Here is a 19,425-nt window from a genome sequence, read left to right on the forward strand (position 1 = left end):
TGAATCATGACCATAAGTCATTTGATTCGGGGCAAAAAAACATTTAAAAAAAAAAAAGAACTACCCTGTAAAGAGACTTGAGGGGTAACAGTTAAACATTTCCATGGTAACAATAATCTCAACCAATCAGAAAGGTCGCTGTTAAAGCTCAGGATTGTGGGTAGTTAGTTGTAACAACCAGAAGTAACTATTAATTAGTCTTCCTGTGAAAAAAAATGGTTGTTCCCTATTTAAGATGATGGTGATAAACGCAAACAACTGCCAATCAGCCAGAAAATATGGAGTCACAGGATGTGATGTACTGAGATGGAGAGCCCAAACAGAATTCGTATTAAAAACATAACATTTGCTGCTCAAAAAAATTACAAGTTTTTTTGTCCCCAAACTATTCAAAAAGTTTTCTAAATTATTTGAATTCTTTCTGTCAAAATGGATTTTGACTGAGCCCAAAAAGGCTTTCTTAAAAACGCCAACAGTTAAAAAGAAGCACACCGTTGTCCCCAAACCGGCCTCTTCTGTGAGATGGACTGGAGGCTGTGTGAATATGTGATCAAAAAATTGAATTTTGGTTTTATTTAATTTGAAGGCTTTTGAAAAAGAAAATGTTTAAATGGTTTCAAAACAGCATCCTGACCAAAACTTTGACATAAACCAGTCAGTGATTTACTCAACATCCTCTGATCTTAACTATTCTATTTGTCAAAATAATTGATCATATCTGCATTTTTTCAAACTCAAAAATGAGGTATAATGTAATTTTCTTAGATTCATTGACCATAAATAAATAAAAATAGCATTAAAAGAGGGTTAAAAATTTTTTTAAAGCGGCAAAAGCATAAAACAGCGTCAAAAAAGTTGGAAAAAGTTCCAAACAAAACGAATTTTTCAACTTTGATCCGGAATGACAAGTTCATAGACGACGTTGAAGACAACACAAGGGTTAAAAAAAGATTTGCTCCTCATAAAGTTGGGGATCGTCTTATATCTGGGTCAACACGGTAAATCACATCAGTTAAGGCCACACTGAGTTATCTTTGTAAAGTACAGATGCTAAGTAAGAAATTGATCATTACCCTTAGCAGTCCTTCTGTGGGCCTGCAGCACATAGCCCGTCAGCGGAGAGGTGCAGTGAATGGAGACAGATAAACACTTAATATGGACCAGCGTCTCAGAAGTTCCTAGGTTGCTGGGGAGAAATGGATATCGGGCAGCAAAAGTTAAACAAGGCACCGACTCAAGACGTTTCTCTCTGCCCTGTAAGACGCTGCTCTCCCCATGCTCTGACTGCTGCTCTTTGGCCGGTGTTTGTCGGTGTTCTGATTGGTTAAAAGAAAGTGAACGCCTCTAGCAGCTGTTCAGTTTTAGAAGAGAGAGAAAAGTAATAAATTAAGATGTCTTCCTTCAGGAATTTACACTGTGCTTCATTAGTTGAGGAAAATTCCCAACACTGTCTAAATTGATGGCAGCTGCTTAAAGTTGATGTAACATTGACAAAGTTCCTCGAGGAACTAGCTACCAGTCTGAAATACTGATGTTTCCCTTCAAATAGCATGCACCATAAAGACCGTAAAGGACCGTAGGACAACATTAGACGAGAATAATGGATCAAGTAATCACATTTTGGAGTTATGACATTTCCAAACTCTTTTTCCATTCCACACAAAAACTCAGCCAACAACCTGCAGCCTTCAGGTACCCTAATGTTTTTTTTAAATCCACAACACAGACATCATTCACCTGTTAAGAAGTCCCTGATCCATTTGCAGGTGTTGGGTGTTCACACCCAGGTCACGCAGTTTGTCCACCATTATTCAGTTCAGTCATTTCAAGGTTGGATTTGCAGTAGTTTTTCAACATATACGGAGACCGAACAAGTTTTAATGCCTCTGAAAAAAAGTCAGAGCACTGTAGAACTTCATAAAGTTCAGGACAAGATTCCACATTGAAGCCATTCTTTTCAAGATGATATTTTAGAAATGCATCATAGTTTGCTTTAAAGTCGAATGAAAAATGTACGTCATCCAGTATTTCTTCTTGAACAGTCTGTTAAAGGTGTTTTTCCCCCTTGATTTCAGAATAAAGCCAAAAAGATTCTCTCTAAACTGCACTAACAGTTCATTCATATCAGGAGGTTCCTGTGGATTGACAGCATCACCGGGCCCCTGCTCCTCCTCGCCCACTACTGTTTCCTGGATATCATGAGCAGTGGCTCGTCTGGCTGTAATGTCTTTATGCTTCCTGTTGATATGTTGTCGGAAGGACTCATATTTAGAAAATGTTGATTGACAGTTGTTAAGGCCGCACATTATGGTAAAATGTGGCTCATGTGCATGGACAAGTGTAAAGGCTCTTCGAGAGCATTTGGGACAGTTGAATGGTGTAGGCATTGCTGTTGTTGATTAAGCTAAAAAGTTGATTACCCTCGTCACACTAACAGGAAGAGGCTTGTCACCAACCTCAGACATTTTTAGAACATATCACTGAATGAAAATCAGGTTGATTCTTCAGGAGAGATGGATATTCCATGTTTACCCATCCATGGGACCATTGACATCAGAGATCTTTCTTACTGTGCATGCATTTTTTAGCTTTGCGGCCCCCCATGTCCACACCAAGGCCTAGTATGACTATGGCTAGAAACTTTGTATTATGAAATAAGACATCCAAGGGACATGTTGTTGCATATAATTCTCCCAGTATCTGCGTGAATTAATGTAAACTAAAAATATTTATACACAAATTACACACCTCCCCAAGTATAACGAGAATGTCATTTTTCTCCCTTAACAGGATCGACAACAGCAGTATTGCAGCTCTGAAATCAATCCCTGAAAAAGAAATAAAACATTTGAACAAAGTGTATTACGTGAATGTACAGTGTATTTTGATTGGTTAGGCCTTATCTTGTCTGAAGACAAATAGAAACTAGGGGTGACCATGGCTGAACAGTGAGTTACTTACCAGGGACATCTACGGTGAGGGCAGCCTCTCTTTCCTCCAAAGCCAGATCTGCAAGGGGAGTTTTCCTTTGAGTCAATCTAAGCACTGTGTGTACTAGGATTTTAAAGCCATCTTTGAATCTTCAGCAGATATTCATTTCATCATGAAGCCGGCTCATTTCCTGAAATAGCAGCAACACAGCACAAACAACAAACAGGAAATATGTATATGTATGGATACAATACACATAAACCTAAGATAATTTGTTCATTTAACAAAGATCACCTGTTCAATATGACACAACTTAACATCAAAGTACTACTATTTCAAAAAGCAATTCAACATTACAGTTCAGATGATTGTCTATTCATTTCATTACAATCATCTAACTATCAATCAATACAACTACTCAAAATGATAAGTAACTGTTGCATTACTCTTAATACATAATTGTATGGAAACAGACAAACTATATTCCATATTTAGATCATGAAAGTTTCAAGATAACGAGATTCATTGTCACCGATTAGCGTGGAGCATGAACCAATTAGACTACAGTATCTATGGATGTAATATTTCATCATCATTCTTTACTGTAATGTACTACTGTTTACCAGACACTGTTTCTATGGTCCCATGTACTACCTTTGAGACTATTTACTGTATTGACAGTACTGCACTGTATGCATGCAGGCCCTTGGAACTGCTTGTCCGATTCTGCCAACTAGTTACTGATGATTGAGATGATTGATATGTTTTTATTTGTTTTTAAGGTATGTTGTATGTCATGTCTGTGTCTTTTGAATGGACCTTGAGTCTGGAATAAAAACATTGATTGATATACACTTTATATATATATATATATATATATATATTTGTACCACATTGTTCGCCATGCCCAAAGGTTTTTTTCCAAGATGATTGGCTTATGAAAACATCCATTGCGATGTAGATGAGAACCTGTGGCCAAATCCACAAGACAGAGTTGATGAAGATGTAGAAGTACAGTAATCACTACTTTGTTTTGCTTTTTACAGTACAAGCAAGTTGAGGAACACTGCATTTGATGTTTTACAGTACTACTGTCTTTTCTTTTTTGTAGCTAATTATTTTGCTTTGATTCAAATAAACCTATGTTGTGATTGTACTGTATTGTTTTTCATCAATACATTTCAGGTTTTGTTCAATGATTTCACTTTGTCTGTAGTATTCTCTCTACTACTGCAGTACTTGTACAGGGATGTATTTACATCTAGTACCATAATGAAACATGTATCACCTATTTTGTACTACAATATTTTATGATTGTACGAACGATGACCCAGTGAAACTATGGGTAGCTTGTGTGTGGGTGATCTAAAGTAACGTTTCAATGGTATTTCACAATATATTAGTTTTTTGAACCAGTGATTGTGCAAGTGCAAGATTTTTTTAAAGATATGAATGCACAATCCAATGTTTTGAACATTGGACAGCCTGTGTTACAAGTGATGATCGTTGTGAGTTTTGTGTCTAGAGTTTTGAAAAATGACATCAAGGTTAAAAAATTTGTAGCAAATTGATCGTAGAAAACCACTTTCCAGGATGTTGTCAAGCTGTGTGCAGTTACAAAAGGTTGAGATCTGGGCAGCCCTTAAATACAGGAAAGGTGACGCTGAACATTTTTCCTGTAGGGTTAAATTGGCCAACAGTTCATGGCTTGTGTGTTTATCTGCTGCAGCCTCCCCCCCCTCCCCCCAGTTTGGTGTGAGTTACGGTAATACATGATTACACAGAATGAATGCAGGGGCTGAGCAAATACAAGTTTGAGAGAGAGAATAAACAAAGCCAAAGTACAGTTTCTCATATTAAGGAACATCTCTCTTCATCCCATCAGTGGTTCTCTGTCTGCGCTTCAACCAGGAGAAGGTAAGCTGTTAGAAAGATGGGTTGTTTTCATGTGTTTCACGTACACGTTTGAATACTCTGCCAACAGTTAAATACAGTTTAACACATCGTCACCTTCCTAAAATAATTGCCTAAGTCATTTTTTAACAAAAATGATTTTGTTGCCTAAATCATCTCCTCATGGTGCAGGCCACCTCTGGTAAAATTGCTTACATCCTCAGTTGAACAGGTCATGTGATTCTACACTTTTAGTAAAATTGCGTATGTCAAGCATGTGACTTAGGCAGTTTTTTTTTTGTGTTTTCCGAAAAACCTGAAAAAATGACTTTTAACAAAACTGATTTCTTTGCCTAAATCATCTCCTCATGGTGCTGGCCACCTCTGGTAAAATTACCCACATCCTCAGTTCAACAGGTCATGTGATTCTACACCTTTAGTATAATTGCCTATGTCAAGCATGTGACGTAGGCAGTTTTATTTTTGGGGTTTTCTGAAAAACCTGAAAAGATGACTTAGGCAATTATTTTAGGAAGGTGACGACATTGAGTTTAAGATGTAACTGTGCACACTGGAACTGTAAATCCCTTAGAGATGACTAGATTTACTCTACTTATTCTCCTTTTGGAAGTTCAATCAATGTATTGATGTTTTTTAGTATTATTTGTTACTAGTGCAGTGCCCGTGCAAAATCTGTTTTTGTGTGTGTTATTAGTAATTGTTGGTTTGGTGTGTTTCAGTGCTCATCTATCTTATATAATTGCAAGAACGTCTGTATGTCTGTGTGGGTGTTAAGCGCATATCTCTTGAACCGTTAGTCCGACGGATTTCAATCTTGACAGGTGTCTCCCTACGGGCACGAGAAAGTGCAGTGCCAAGTTTGAAGTTGTTTAGATTAGAAATGCAAAAGATACCGTTAAATATATAGGTAAAAGAAGCACAAATTGGCTTTTGCCGCTCTAGCCGCTGGCCATTCCCCCTCTTACACTGCATGTAAACACTAACTGAGCACCTGTTTGTGTCGTGAGTCACTCAGATCTTTTACGTACTACACCTCTCTCTCTCTCTTTCTCTCTCTCTCTTTCTCTCTCTCTCTCTCTCTCTCTCTGCGCACACACACACACACACACACAAACGGTCTGGTTCTGGTGGTTGATGAACGCAGATATGTGCTGATTAGCGCTCATAACGGGCCGGTGGGTAGCGCACTGCCATGAGTCCATGACGCTAATGTCTGATTACTCCACATTTTAATTGTGATATTTTGTGATTACATTCTGAATCTGCAACATTCTCTGTCAGGTAAATCAGTAAGTTAGTAGTAGTGTATACATGGGAGTTGCATTTGAAGTGGTTTGGGGTCCTTCTGTAAGTCATTTTGGGGTAGGCTACAATTTGGTTTTGATTAATTCTACAAGCAGCAAGTAATCGGCCCGTTCCAAACAAGCACATTTTCAACGGCACTGTTGTTACAATTACACAGCAAACGTTCAGTGACAGTTTCATTTGTGCATGGTAGAAAGCAAATACTGATACTGATATAATAACATACATTAAATATGGAAAATTAAACTACATGGTTGCATAACAATTTATAATGGTGATATTAGGTGACATGTATTTGGGCATCTGTGTATAGGTAGCAGGAGATTAGATTTACATTAATTTCAACTTTGTTGTCATTGTGCAGAGTACAAGTATAGAGACAATGAAAGGCAGTTAGCGTCTAACCAGAAGTGCAAAAATGCAGAAAAGTGCAATGTGAACAGTATAGACAGGTAGTGCTGTATAAGCACTGTATATGGCATATAGTGCAGTGTAGACAGTAGTATAATGAAGTGGTATGGTGTACAATAAGGATATGCGCAGTGACAATAACAGTAACATAAGAGCAGAATAAATATGGATATAGTGTGAACAATATAGACAGATATGTGCAGTGTAGTAACAGTAACATTTTAAGAGTAGGAAAAATAAGTGTATGTGCATTATGAACAGTATAAAGAGCAGTAGAATATGTGTATGCATAAATGTAGTTACAGTATGTAGATACAAATATAAATAGAATACTATGGGTAGTATGGGGCAGTGCAAGGCCGTGAAAGAGACTATGGACGCATTAAATAGCATATGTTTGAGTTGCTGAATAGCCTAGGCTACTATTACACAGTAGCCTAAACTCTTAAAAAACGATAATGTTAAGTGCACCAGAATAAAATATAGTATTCAGAATTAAGCAGTGTAGTTGACTTACAGATTCAGGTAACATCCACAAATGAATAAGCACGACGATTCAGGGGAGGTTCAGACCTCGGCTGGAGCAGGCTACGCAGTGAACTCAGAGGAAATGATACATTAAGCGCAACTGAATGTTATCCCACAAATGTTCCCATCCCACAATATTCAGAATTAAACACTGTGGCTGACTTACAGATTCAGGTAACATCCACGAATGAACGTAAGCGCAAAGATTCAAGTGATGTTCAGAGCAGGCTACTACTTGAGGTGAAAAACAAACATCCACAAAAGGTGAGGTGGTGAGAAAAGTTGTAGTGCTGGAGTAGGTGCTACTTTAGGAGGGGGAAGGGCAATTAGAGTAAAGGCGCTGACACACCAACCCGATTATCGTCCGACGGACAGTCTGGCGAGGTCGGTGACACAAGTCTGTTTGGTGTTTTCTGTGTGCCTTCATTTGGACCGATTTGACTTGTTGAATCGGCCAGTGGCCAGTCGGACTCAATGACCAATCACCGTAAATGACGAGCAGGATGAGCCTGACCGCCTCTCAAAATCTGACGAAAATCTTTTAAACTGAGCTTTGTCGATCCGACATGAAGACAGATTCAGCAATATTGAACTATTTTTGTAAAATATGAGATCGTATACTGAACGAGCCGCCATTATGGTCGGGGAGAAGCCAGACCCTATAGATAGCCTATTGAATAACTTGATGATACAGAAGACAAAGCAATTTGTGGAATGATGCATCATCATGTGATATTTGCAACGATGTGACTCAAAAACAGTGTCTGGTAGCCTGCCTATAAGTGGCATCTCGCTCTGTCTGCCACTTGTTGTTTGTAGCTCGTTGTGCTTTGCATGTGTGGGATTCTGAAACCTCCTTGAATTCGGGAATTGTCGTTTGTTTATTCAAAGTCAAAGACATTTCAAAGTAGTGCTACTTTGCAAATTTTATTTGTATTTCACATTTTAGCTGCCAAAGCTCCGCTGCTTTTTTGACCCTCTCCGTCTCTGGTCCTGTGCTGTGCTCAGTCAGTGTTCAGTGTGAGAGAGGGAGTGGCCAGTGTAGGATTCTCGTAGGGTACAGATTTGATCATTGGCAAATTATCGAAGATGTTTTATCAATATTAATAAAGTTATGAATATGGTTATTGATAACTTTATCAAATCGACAAACAATCAAAACGGGGCACCACCCTGCAAGTCAGGGACCAATAATCAAACTGTGGAACAGTCTCATTTCTGTGGTAATCCTTTAAAAAGGAAATAAAGGAAGGGGTGAATCCAAGCAACGGACCTGATCGACCAGCAATTGTTACAACAAGTACACAAATAATCACAAGCAACTGCTAATTAAGTATAATAAGATTTATTAACGTCACAATTATCAGTAGCTAATCAATAATCCTTCCATAATAAACTTCTATACCTTTTTATAATATCACAACCAAAAACAAAGCAAAAACAAAAGCAACATGGACACCTCTGTGTCTGTGTGTGTGTGTGTGTGAGTGTGTGTGAGAGAGAGGGTGAGTGAAAAAGGAGGGGGCGGTGTCGAAGTGTAGTTCTAACACCAAAAACAACTCAAAAAATTGGCTACTCCTGTGAGCTGCACAAAACTATTTAGCCTCAAGAGAGCGGTAGTGGTGCTGGGTGCACGGGCTGAAGAAGCCGGGGGGTTGCTAGGCAACGCGCACGCTTAGCCGGTATGGTAGCTAGTTCCTGTGTTAGCTCTGTACGAACGTGAGCCGATTCCTCGTGGCTAAACTACAGCGTTAGCTCGGGAGCTACGCGGCTAGCCTGTGTCGTGTGTGTGATTTAACAGGTAGCGATTACGGTTTACCAAGCTACTTAACACAACAAAAATCAACGGTATAATTGATCGATTATACATTCACAGAACAGATTAATAATCACATATGGACCAGTACATGATTAAATCAGATCACATTAATGGCAACAATGGTAGCGAACCCTTTGCTCATTAATAACAAAACAAAACGCACTAGTTCTAATATCTGCCCAGAACTGTGTAAAAGCCTCCTTACTGTATGCGTTGTTTGTCAGTTAAAACTCTTGCCAGAGTTTAACGATCCGTTTCGTCCGAAGCAGAGGGGACGAGACGTGATCCAGGTCGACCAAACAAGAAACAGAACGCCATCCTTTTCTTGAATCCAGGCTGATTAAACCCGCTGCAGATGAAGGAATACTCGGACAGTATTTCCTCGGATCCCCTTTGTATATCAGGCCGATATAAACTTGTCTCAGCTCAAAACTCGACCAGCGAGGTGATGCTGGCTAACTAGTCCGGACTAGAGTGCCTCCTGTAGTGACCTGAGTCACCGTGGAAAGAGCAAAGGAGACACAAACGTGGACAGCTTTTATCCTTCCTCCGCCTCCTAGTGGCGGGGTGGTGCATTCAAAGACCCAAAGACCAATGGGAAAACTGCAACCTGGTCACAGGTGTGAAGCAGTTCTTTGTCTCACCACCAGTCTGCCTTGCCGTCCTCGTGTTGAATGCACATTCTCCATCTCGCGAAGTGGCGGCTTGTAGGAGTTTGGTGAAACTGGCTTTGGGATTCACATGTAGGCCAAGATCCTTTGTATTGCCTCCCCTGTGTCTCTGCAGTCAACTCAATCTGAGCCAAATCACTGTTTAACCAGCTTCTTGGTCCCCAAAACCAGTGGCTAGAGCGGCAAAAGCCAATGTGTGCTTCTTTTACCGATATATATTTTACGATATCTTTTGCATTTCTAATACAAACGTCAAACTTGGCACTGTACTTACTTGTGCCCATAGCATCCATCCGACTAATGGTTCAAGAGATATTCCAATAACAGACACAGACAGACGTTCCTGTAATTTATAGATAGATATTCATTAGTTTAACAATTGTGATGACCCCTCCCACTTTGTGGGTGGCTCATGTGAGCTGGGTAGGAGGCAGGCAGAAGTGTGATATTCTACACCTGGTTCACATTTGCTTGATTGACTCTTTGTCCTTCAAAGAGGACTGGAGATTCAGTTCTGGCGATCTCTCTCTCTCTCAATCCTCACATCCAGAAAATGTTTGTTTTGGAGTTTTGTTTACATTACAGCCTGGTTCACAGCTGCTGGTTACAGCATTCTCGTTCAATACTGGACCAGTATTTTTGTTCAAATCAGTCACTTAGACACAGCCTGAAAAATATCACCCTTTAATCATATTTCTTTGAGAGTAACTAAACAGCCCACATACTCATCAGATTCACTTTATACTAAACCTTCAGAAAATACCTCCAGTACAAAATCAGTTTACTCATTAAAACAAACAATGAAGCTGAACTTTTGAACTTTTGTCTTAGTTCACAATGATGATGCGTGCAGTCGTGGGTCTCTGGGTCCTATCAGCGGTGATCTGCGTGGGCAGAGGCCATCACCATTTGGGTCACGATGATGACAAGGCCGTCCAAGACACTGTAGTGGACGGCAGCGCCAACAGCGTCTCCCTGGTGAACGAAGCAAACAAAGAGTTTTCCTTCCGACTCTACAGGCAGTTAGCAGCTCATGCTGACTCACAGGGAAAGAATATCTTCTTCTCCCCGGCTAGTGTGTCGACTGCCTTGGCTGCGTTGTCCGTAGGAGCGCAGGGGGAGACCCACCGTCAGCTTTTCAGTGGTCTGGGCTTCAACAGCTCCCTCCTGACTCAGACAGATGTGGACCAGGCCTTCCAGACGTTCCTCCAGAGGGCCAACAACACATCTCAGGAGGACGCCAGCGAAGGCACCGCCGTGTTCGTGGACAAAATCTTCAAGCTGAAGCCGGAATTCCTGCAGACCCTGAAGCAGTCGTACCTCGCAGATGGGTTCAATGTGGACTTCAGCCAATCCACAAAAAGTGCTGATACCATCAATAAGTACGTGGAGGAGAAGACCAACGGGAAGATTGACCAGCTGGTGGAAGACCTGGATGCAAACACATTCATGTGCCTCATCAGCTACATCTACTACAAAGGTAAGAAGGTCCTGTGGGATGAGAGCTAGTCAGTCTGTATTAATCTAATGTAATAATGTAAGATCTGTTTACATAATTTGAGGTTAAATTGAACGTATCAAACCAAAGGTTGTGTATTATTTCTGCTCATTGTGTAACAGGAAAGTGGGCGACTCAGTTTGACCCAAAGCTCACCAAGCAGGACGACTTCAACGTGGACGAGAACACCAAGGTTCAGAGTTTCATTTTTAATTCAGAAAAAAATTATTTGAGTCCCAGTAATTAAAGGAGAAATCCGACCGATTTGTACCTGAATCTTGATCGCTACATGTATCAGAGTACTGTTGATAGGAAAAAAAACAACTAGCAAAGCTAGCAAACTGGAGTTGCTGCAGCTAATTGCCAGAGCTCCTAGTTAGCTAGAATGCCAGTTGTGGGGGTATGTTCTAAAAAGTGCCTTTGTGCCTCTTAGCAGACACAAAATGCAATAGAAATTTCTGTGCAACATGAACAGGGCCCTTGTGTGACAACAAGATGCGTTTTCAACTCAGACATTGTGAAGAAACCGTTAACATTCAAACTTTGTACGGTCACCTAACTCTTTTTCCATCGGCCACTTCACCGAAAGCCCAGAAGAGTTGATCACGGAGGTCATGCCTTCGCAACGAAAACTTGAAGTTTTTTTCCCCTTTAAAAATAGGTAATTGAGCACTGTAGTGGTTATGACCACATCATTGACTATGTAACTACATGGAAACGGTCCAAATGATGCCTGTGGCTTGCACAGTAATAGCGTTACTGAAGGCTGGCTCTAGTCTCACGCTGAAGTCCCGTGGGAATTCAGTTGTTGCAGGAAATAGTAAACAGTAGCGTAGTGTGTGAAGAGTGAATATCGGAGGTGTTCACAAGGGAAGAAGCTTGGAGTAAGAATAACATGTGTTGATCTACTGTGGAAAAGAAATGGTTCATGTCTGTTTGTTTACCATTTTCTGCAACAACTGAATTCCCACGGGACGTCAGCGTGACTACAACTAGCCTTCAGTAACGCTAATACTGTGCAAGCCACAGGCATCATTTGGACAGTTTCCATGTAGTTACATAGTCACTGATTAGATTAGATTCAACTTCATTGTCATTGTGCGGAGTACAAGTACAAAGACAACAACATTTTTGCGTCCAACCAGAAGTGCAAAAAGAGCATAAAAGTGCAATGTGATATTCAAGTATAGACAGGACAAGAAATATAGTGCAGTGTAGACAGTAGTGTACAGTTAGGCAACACAAGGTGGTTTAGAGTAATATAAATTAAATATAAATATGTGCAGTGTATTAGCAGTTACCTTATAAGAGCAGAATAAATATGGGTAATATGAATAATGTATGAACATGTTCAGATATGTGCAAAGTAGCAGCAGTAACATTAGAATAGGAGTAAAAATAATATAGATATATGCAGTGTATTATTATAAGAAAAACAGAATAAATATGGTTATTCAGTATGAACCATATAGACAGATATGTACAGTATGTACAGCTATGTGCAGTGTGGTAACAGTACAATTGTAGTGCAGAAACTAACATTATAAGAGGAGTGAGAATAAGTGTGTGTGCAGGATGAATAGTATGAAGAGCAGTAGAATATGGCTATGTTTAAGTGTAGTTACAGTATGTACATTTGTAAATAAATAGAACACTATGGGTGGGATAGGGGGGTTGGGGGCTTAGTTGGTTGGTTGTCACCGGGATGCAGAGTTCAGTAGGGTGACAACCGCAGGAAAGAGGCTTCCTTTGAACCTGCTGGTACGGGTGCAGAGAGATCGGTAACGCCTCCCAGAGGGGAGTGGGGAGAACAGTCTGTGGTTGGGGTGAGAACAAACTGTGGTCGGGGTGAGAACAGTCTGTGGTTGGGGGTGAGAACCGTCTTTGATGATGCTGCGCACCTTAAGCAAGCATTGCTTGCTCTGGATGGCCTCGATGGAGGGGAGTGAGGAGCCGATGATACGTTGGGCAGTTTTCACCACCCTCTGCAATGCTTTCCAGTCATGGGCAGAGCAGTTGCCATACCAAATTGTGACACAGTTAGTGAGGATGCTCTTGATGGTGCAGCGATAGAAGTTCACCAGGATCTGAGGAGACAGGTGGACCTTCTTGAGTCTAATCAGAAAGAAGAGACGCTGGTGAGCCTTCTTGATCAGGGTAGAGGTGTTGAGGGTCCAGGAGAGGTCCTCAGAGATGTGGACACCCAGAAACTTGAAGCTGGTGACATGCTCCACCTCAGTCCCATTAATGAGAATGGGGGTGTGTGTGCTAGCGTTAGACTTCCTGAAGTCCACAATTAGCTTTTTGGTCTTCTTGGTGTTGAGAGCCAGGTTGATGTCAGTGCACCATGATGATAGGTGCTGGACCTCCTCCTTGTAGGCCGTCCTTACTGTCGTCTGCAAACTTTACAGTGGTGTTAGAGCCATGTACAGGTGTGCAGTTGTAGGTGAAGAGGGAATAAAGGAGAGGGCTCAGCACACATCCCTGTGGTACGCCGGTGTTCAGGGTGATGGTTGAGGAGGTGTGATTATCTAACCTAACAGACTGAGGTCTGTTGGTTAGGAGGTATTGATACCCAGTTCACTATGTTTGGTGATCAGTTTGGAGGGGATGATGGTGTTGAATGAATTGAATTAAAGTCAACGAACAGCATTCTCACATAGGTGTTGCTATTGTCAAGGTGGGACAGGGCAGAATGAAGCGCCATAGAGATGGCATCCTCTGTGCTCCTGTTCTGACTCTAGGTGAATTAGAAGTGGTCCATTGAGGGTGGTAAGTAGGTCTTGAGATGGGCCAGGACCAGCCTCTCCAAGCACTTCATAATGATGGGGGTGAGTGCAACTGGACAGAAGTCATTAAGGTTTGTTGCAGTGGAGTGTTTTGGCACCGACATGATGGAGATGGTTTTAAAGCATGCAGGGACAGCTGCCTTGGCTAGTGACAGATAAAATAAGTCAGTTAACCTCAACTGCACAGCACAAGCCCTGAGTACGCATACGCAATACCATCAGGACCAGCGGCCTTACGTGCGTTAGTCCTGCTCAGTGCCACACACACATCCATGGTGGAGAGTGAGAGGGGCTGGTGATCTGCAGAGACCACAGCCTTGATGGCCACCTCCTTGTTGTCCCTATCAAAGCAGCCATAGAAGTGGTTCTGCTCATCAGGCAAGGAGGTGTTGGTGACGGGGGGGTGGAGTTGGTGGTGTTGTAATCTGTGATGGCCTGGATGCCTTGCCACATGCGTCGACGGTCAGAGTTGTTCTTAAAGTCATCCTAAATCCTTGATATGATAACTGATATGGTCATAACCACTACAGTGCTCAATTACCTATTTTTGAGTGGGAAATAAACTTCAAGTTTTCATCACGAAGGCATGACCTCCATGATCGACTCTTCTGGGCTTTCGGTTAAGCGACACGAAAGAGGTAGGTGACCGTACAAACTTTGAATTTAAACGGTTTCTTCACAATGTCTGAGTTGAAAACGCATCTTGTTGTCACGTAAGGGCCTGTTCATGTTGCACAGACATTTCTATTGCATTTTGTATATGTTAAGAGGCACAAAGGCACTCTTTAGAACATGCCACCACAACTGGCATTTTACCTAACTGGGAGCTCTGGCCATTAGCTGCAGTGTTTGCTAGCACCGATTTTGGTCATTTTTTCCCCTATCGACAGTACTCGGATACATCTAGCGATCAAGATTCAAGTAAAAAGACAGGGGCGTAGCCAGACATCGTAAACATTCGGTGTTCAGCCCAAACCTAAGCCATTGGGAATTCTTCATATATGAAATACTGTATATATAAAGTATTTTTCATGTCGTTAATACAATTTGGGAAAACCTGAAAGTTGTAACACCCTAATTAGTTATTGACGTCTTCTGCTTTTTTCAACCTTTTTGCAGTTTTGTTACGAGAAAAAGGGCTGAATGGATTTGAGTCCCAGTCCAATTAACCATCTTCGTTCATTCTGTGTGTCTTCATGTTTAAATTGTCATCGTCCAGGTTTCAGTTGACATGATGAATCTGGAGGATCGTCTCCACACCTATCACGACCGTGAGCTGAACACAACGGTCCTTCAGCTCCCCTTCAACAGCTCCTACTCCATGCTGCTAATGTTGCCTGACGTCATGGCAACACTGGAGAATGCCATCTCCCCGAACCACGTCACCAAATGGTTGAAGGCTATGATGAGACCCAGGTGGGAAGAATCTTAATTTATGCTTCTAATATGTGGAAGGTTTGACACTGACTAAAGTACCCAGCTTGGTCCTGTCCGATAGAAACTGCCCTCCCCCAAAAAATGCCCCCATAAGTGGTTTGTTCCAGCATCATTCTGACCTATATTTAGGTTTGTAGTGGCAGCGCCCTCTAGTGGCCATAGTAGTTCTGACGGGAGCAAAGCAGGAAGTAAGGTGAGGAAGTATAAGAGCGCCAAATGTCCTGGTAAGGAGACCAGTTTGTTATTGTGTGGTCTGTGATGGTTGGGGTCGGCTGGCTGTGAGTCTTTCTTTTTTTGTTTTCTGGTTTCCTAGTTCTATTTGATTTCCACTGTCAGTTTCCTCCGTTGGCCCTGCCTCTCTCTGTGTCGCCTGTGTTTTCCCCTCCTCCCACCTGCTCCTGCCAGCTGACTACACACACCTGCTCGTCATTCCCCCATCATTTCTCCAACCGTGCACGCCTGCCAGCCATCTACAATCAAGCCCAGTATATGAACCCCGGATCCACTCATCATCTTCGCTTGGTAGTTGCTTCAGCCACCTTGTCATCTCCTCCACACCCTCAGTTACCTCCAGTCAGCTGGCTTCACCATTCGGTCCCCTCCTCATGGCTCCCTGCCTCCGTTCCTTTGTCCAGACATTCCTCCCTTGACTCCCCGGACTCCAGTTCCTCCTCTTCGGCTTCCTTCACCATCCTATTTCCCACAAGCTCCCTTGCCATCCTGTTCCCCACTAGCTCCCTCGCCATCCTACTTCAGTCCCAGAAAGCCCTCACTCCTACCCTTGGCGTTCGCCTCCCCACTCCTTCCTTGTTTCTGTTTTCCCAATAAATCTGTGTTTTGCTGAGCCTTCCATTTGGGTCCGTTCTGTCTCCACACAACATGGTCTTTGTTGTGCATCTGCTTTAATCTTTTACTATTTGTTTATGTGTCCTTGAGTATCAAGAAAGGTGCCTATAAATAAAATGTATTATTATTGTTTTAACTTTATATCAACTTAATTAAGTTGGGTTTTTTTTACCCAAAAGGGAAATTGATTCCTACAGAGACAACTTTTTGTTAAAGAGTAAGATCCTTTTTGTTTAACATGAAAAAGCCCCGAAATCACCATCACCAAACACACCAGACTGTAAATAATCTTTTTTTTGTTTTTTTTGTTATCCGAGGTGTAGCCTGAAGAGATGTGTTTTTAGCTTTCGGTGGGAGATGTGTAGGCTTCCAGCCATCCTGATGTCAATGGGGAGCTCGTTCCACCATTTGGGAGCCAGGACAGTGAACAGTCGGAATTTTGTTGAGTGATTAGTTCTCCCTCGCTGTGAGGGGGCCGCAAGCAGTTTGGCTGATGCAGAGCGAAGTGGGCGGGTTGGGGTATATGGTTTAACCATGTCCTGGATATAAGCTGGGGCTGATCCGTTCATGGCCCTGTATTTAAGTACCAGTGTCTTGAAGCGGATGTGGGCCGCAATTGGTAGCCAGTGAAGAGTGCGGAGGAGCGGTGTAGTGTGAGAGAACTTGGGGAGGTTGAAGACAAGCCGAGCTGCTGCGTTCTGAATGAGCTGCAGGGGTCGGATGGCACATGCAGGCAGGCCAATCAGGAGGGAGTTGCAGTAGTCTAGACGTGAGATGACTAGAGCCTGAACCAGAACCTGAGCCGCCTTCTGCGTTAGAAGGAGACATATTCTTCTGATGTTGTTCAGCATATATCTACACGATCGGGTGGTTGCAGCAATGTTAGCCGTGAAGGAGAGTTGGTCGTCAAGTGTCACATCCAGGTTTCTAGTAGTCTGGGTGGGGACTACCACAGAGTTGTCTATTGTTATAGTCAGGTCTTGGGTAGGATAGCCCTTCCATGGGAGGAAAAGGAGCTCAGTCTTGTCGAGGTTGAGTTTCAGATGGTGTGCGGACATCCAAGAAGAGATGTCAGACAGGCCGAGATACGTGCTGCTACTTGAGTTTCAGACTCAGGAAAGGAGAGAATTAGTTGGGTGTCATCTGCGTAGCTGTGATAAGAAAAGCCATGCGACTGAATGACAGACCCGAGAGAGTTGGTGTACAGAGAAAAGAGGAAGGGAACCAGGACTGATCCCTGGGGAACCCCAGTTTTGAGTGTAAAAAATTGATAAAAAACAGCATGTCATTGTTTAAGGTCCTGCTATCCAAATGAAACTACTGCCTTAGTAAGATTCACTGAATTTTTGTCTCCCCCCCACCCCCCAATGTTTTAGGAGACATGATGTATATATTCCAAAGTTCTCCATCAGGACTTCCTACAAACTGAACGATGTGCTGACAGAAATGGGAATGACAGACATGTTTGATGGTCATGCAGATTTGGGAGGCATTTATGAGGAAGACTGGTTTGGACTGACAGTCTCAAAAGTAAGTAAACAGAGCATATGTTTTATGTTATTTCACACATATTCCATTCGTCTGTCGTCTCACTTACTCTGCGTTGCACCACAGCTTGTGCACAAAGCTACACTGGATGTGGACGAGACCGGAGCCGAAGCTGCAGCTTCCACAGCCATCCTCATCGGACGGACGTCTGACCTCCCGGGCGATGTGTTGAAGTTCAATCGTCCATTCATGGTCATCATCACTGAACGTAACACGGAGAAGATCCTCTTCTTGGGCAAGATTATCAACCCAACCATCTGATGGATCATCACTTGTGTTTGCTCGAGCACAGCTGTTGCATCTCATATAAAGGAGTCAGAAAAACGTTTGTTTTGTTGTCTCTTGCAGTTTTTATATAATAATCTTTGAAGGTAAAATAATGTGGTGATAAAATATGATCAACTTCCATAAGCATTTGGTATTCATTCATAACAGATCAGATTTTAAAAATACAATAGAGGTCTTTTTAAACCGCTCTGGTTCTGGGTATTAAAATCCTTTACTTAAGTAAAAGTACTACTTCCACACTGTAAAAGTACAAGTCCTGCATTGACAATGTCACTTCAGTAAAAGTCTGTAAGTATCATCAGGAAAATGTACTTAAAGTATAAAGTAAAAGTACTTAATGCAGAAAAATCCTCACATTTTGGAAACTGGAAACAGTTGATTTCATATGGACTTGTGTCTTCTACAGGAGCAGAAACTTTGTTTCACAACCTCAAAGCTCGTGGTCAGTCTACTTTGGATGGTTTAGACATTGTGGCTAATAATCAAAATCCTTATAGAGAAAATTAATTGGATTTGTAAAGTTGACAGGACACAATAAAACTAGAGTGTGAATGCTGTACAGTATGTTCAAAGGCTGACACTACACTGGATTGCTGGCTTGAATGTGTAAGAAGTAGTTGAAGTAGTGGGAATAATTGAAAAAGTGAGAATGGGTTCATTTTGTATGAATGTCATTGAGAAGTTAAATAATACAAATAATGTTTGAAAGATGGGCATTATGTTTTTATAAAAAGCTGACTCTAAACTGGAAATTGCTTAAATGTGTAAGAAGTAGGTAAAATAGTAAAAGTTATTAATTAGCTCTGTGTTACCAACTTTAGTTAAAGGTTGCCATGACTTCTCCCATCTCAGAGTTATTTTCGTAGAGATGAGGCTCTGGAGCGCCTTTAAAACTCCTGCTTCTAGCTCAAAAAACGTTACTCCTATCGCTTAATTTTTAATACCGTAAGAGATAGGAAACCCTGCTGAACATCCTGTGCAACAATGGTGTGTGTACTGTAAAAAATGTCAGGACAGTAACCGGCAGAAGAAGGCCTGTTTCTGTTATTCTCCAGGTATTTCTGGAACCAGTTAATACAGAATAGTGTACTCACTGAGTCAAAAAGGCTGCCTGGCTCTTGATGGCAAGTTGGCTAAAGGTTGAGGAGGGAGCATGGCTGTCATCAAGATGTCTTGTATAGCAAACAAGTGACAAGTTTAAGTTAAGTTAAAGCTGCATTTTGTACACAGTATGCAACTTGTGTAATAGTGGAATGTAGTTAAATCAGAAAGTTATAAAAAAAAAGTTTTGTTTTATTTGCATACTGTAACTTAGCCTACTTTGGATGTCTCATGAGATAAACCGGCTATCACTGTCATTGGTCCAGAGCCAAAGCATTAAGAGATTGTTGTAGAAACCAACATAACCAATTTAGATTAGACTGCTCTTTGCCCGGTGTG

General features: G+C 41.7%; 1 protein-coding gene across 1 annotated transcript; it reads left to right on the forward strand.

Annotated features, from left to right (window-relative positions):
* Window positions 1-4,704: 4,704 nt before the first annotated feature.
* LOC120560214 (serpin A3-5-like) lies at window positions 4,705-18,025 on the forward strand. Its single transcript, XM_039802487.1, has 6 exons — window positions 4,705-4,848; window positions 10,411-11,059; window positions 11,200-11,270; window positions 15,086-15,282; window positions 17,526-17,679; window positions 17,764-18,025. Exons 2-6 carry the CDS (start codon window positions 10,417-10,419, stop codon window positions 17,956-17,958), a joined length of 1,260 nt encoding a protein of 419 aa, XP_039658421.1. The 5' UTR covers window positions 4,705-4,848; window positions 10,411-10,416; the 3' UTR covers window positions 17,959-18,025.
* Window positions 18,026-19,425: the final 1,400 nt, after the last annotated feature.

Source organism: Perca fluviatilis, chromosome 6 (assembly GCF_010015445.1).
Source record: "Perca fluviatilis chromosome 6, GENO_Pfluv_1.0, whole genome shotgun sequence".
Taxonomy (NCBI): domain Eukaryota; kingdom Metazoa; phylum Chordata; class Actinopteri; order Perciformes; family Percidae; genus Perca; species Perca fluviatilis.

Coding starts and splice junctions, on each gene's coding strand:
- LOC120560214 (XM_039802487.1), top strand. CDS start 10,417: ATGATGATGCGTGCAGTCGTGGGTCTCTGGGTCCTATCAGCGGTGATC. Junction 11,271..15,085: donor ACGTGGACGAGAACACCAAG/GTTCAGAGTTTC, acceptor GTCATCGTCCAG/GTTTCAGTTGACATGATGAA. Junction 15,283..17,525: donor AAGGCTATGATGAGACCCAG/GTGGGAAGAATC, acceptor CCAATGTTTTAG/GAGACATGATGTATATATTC.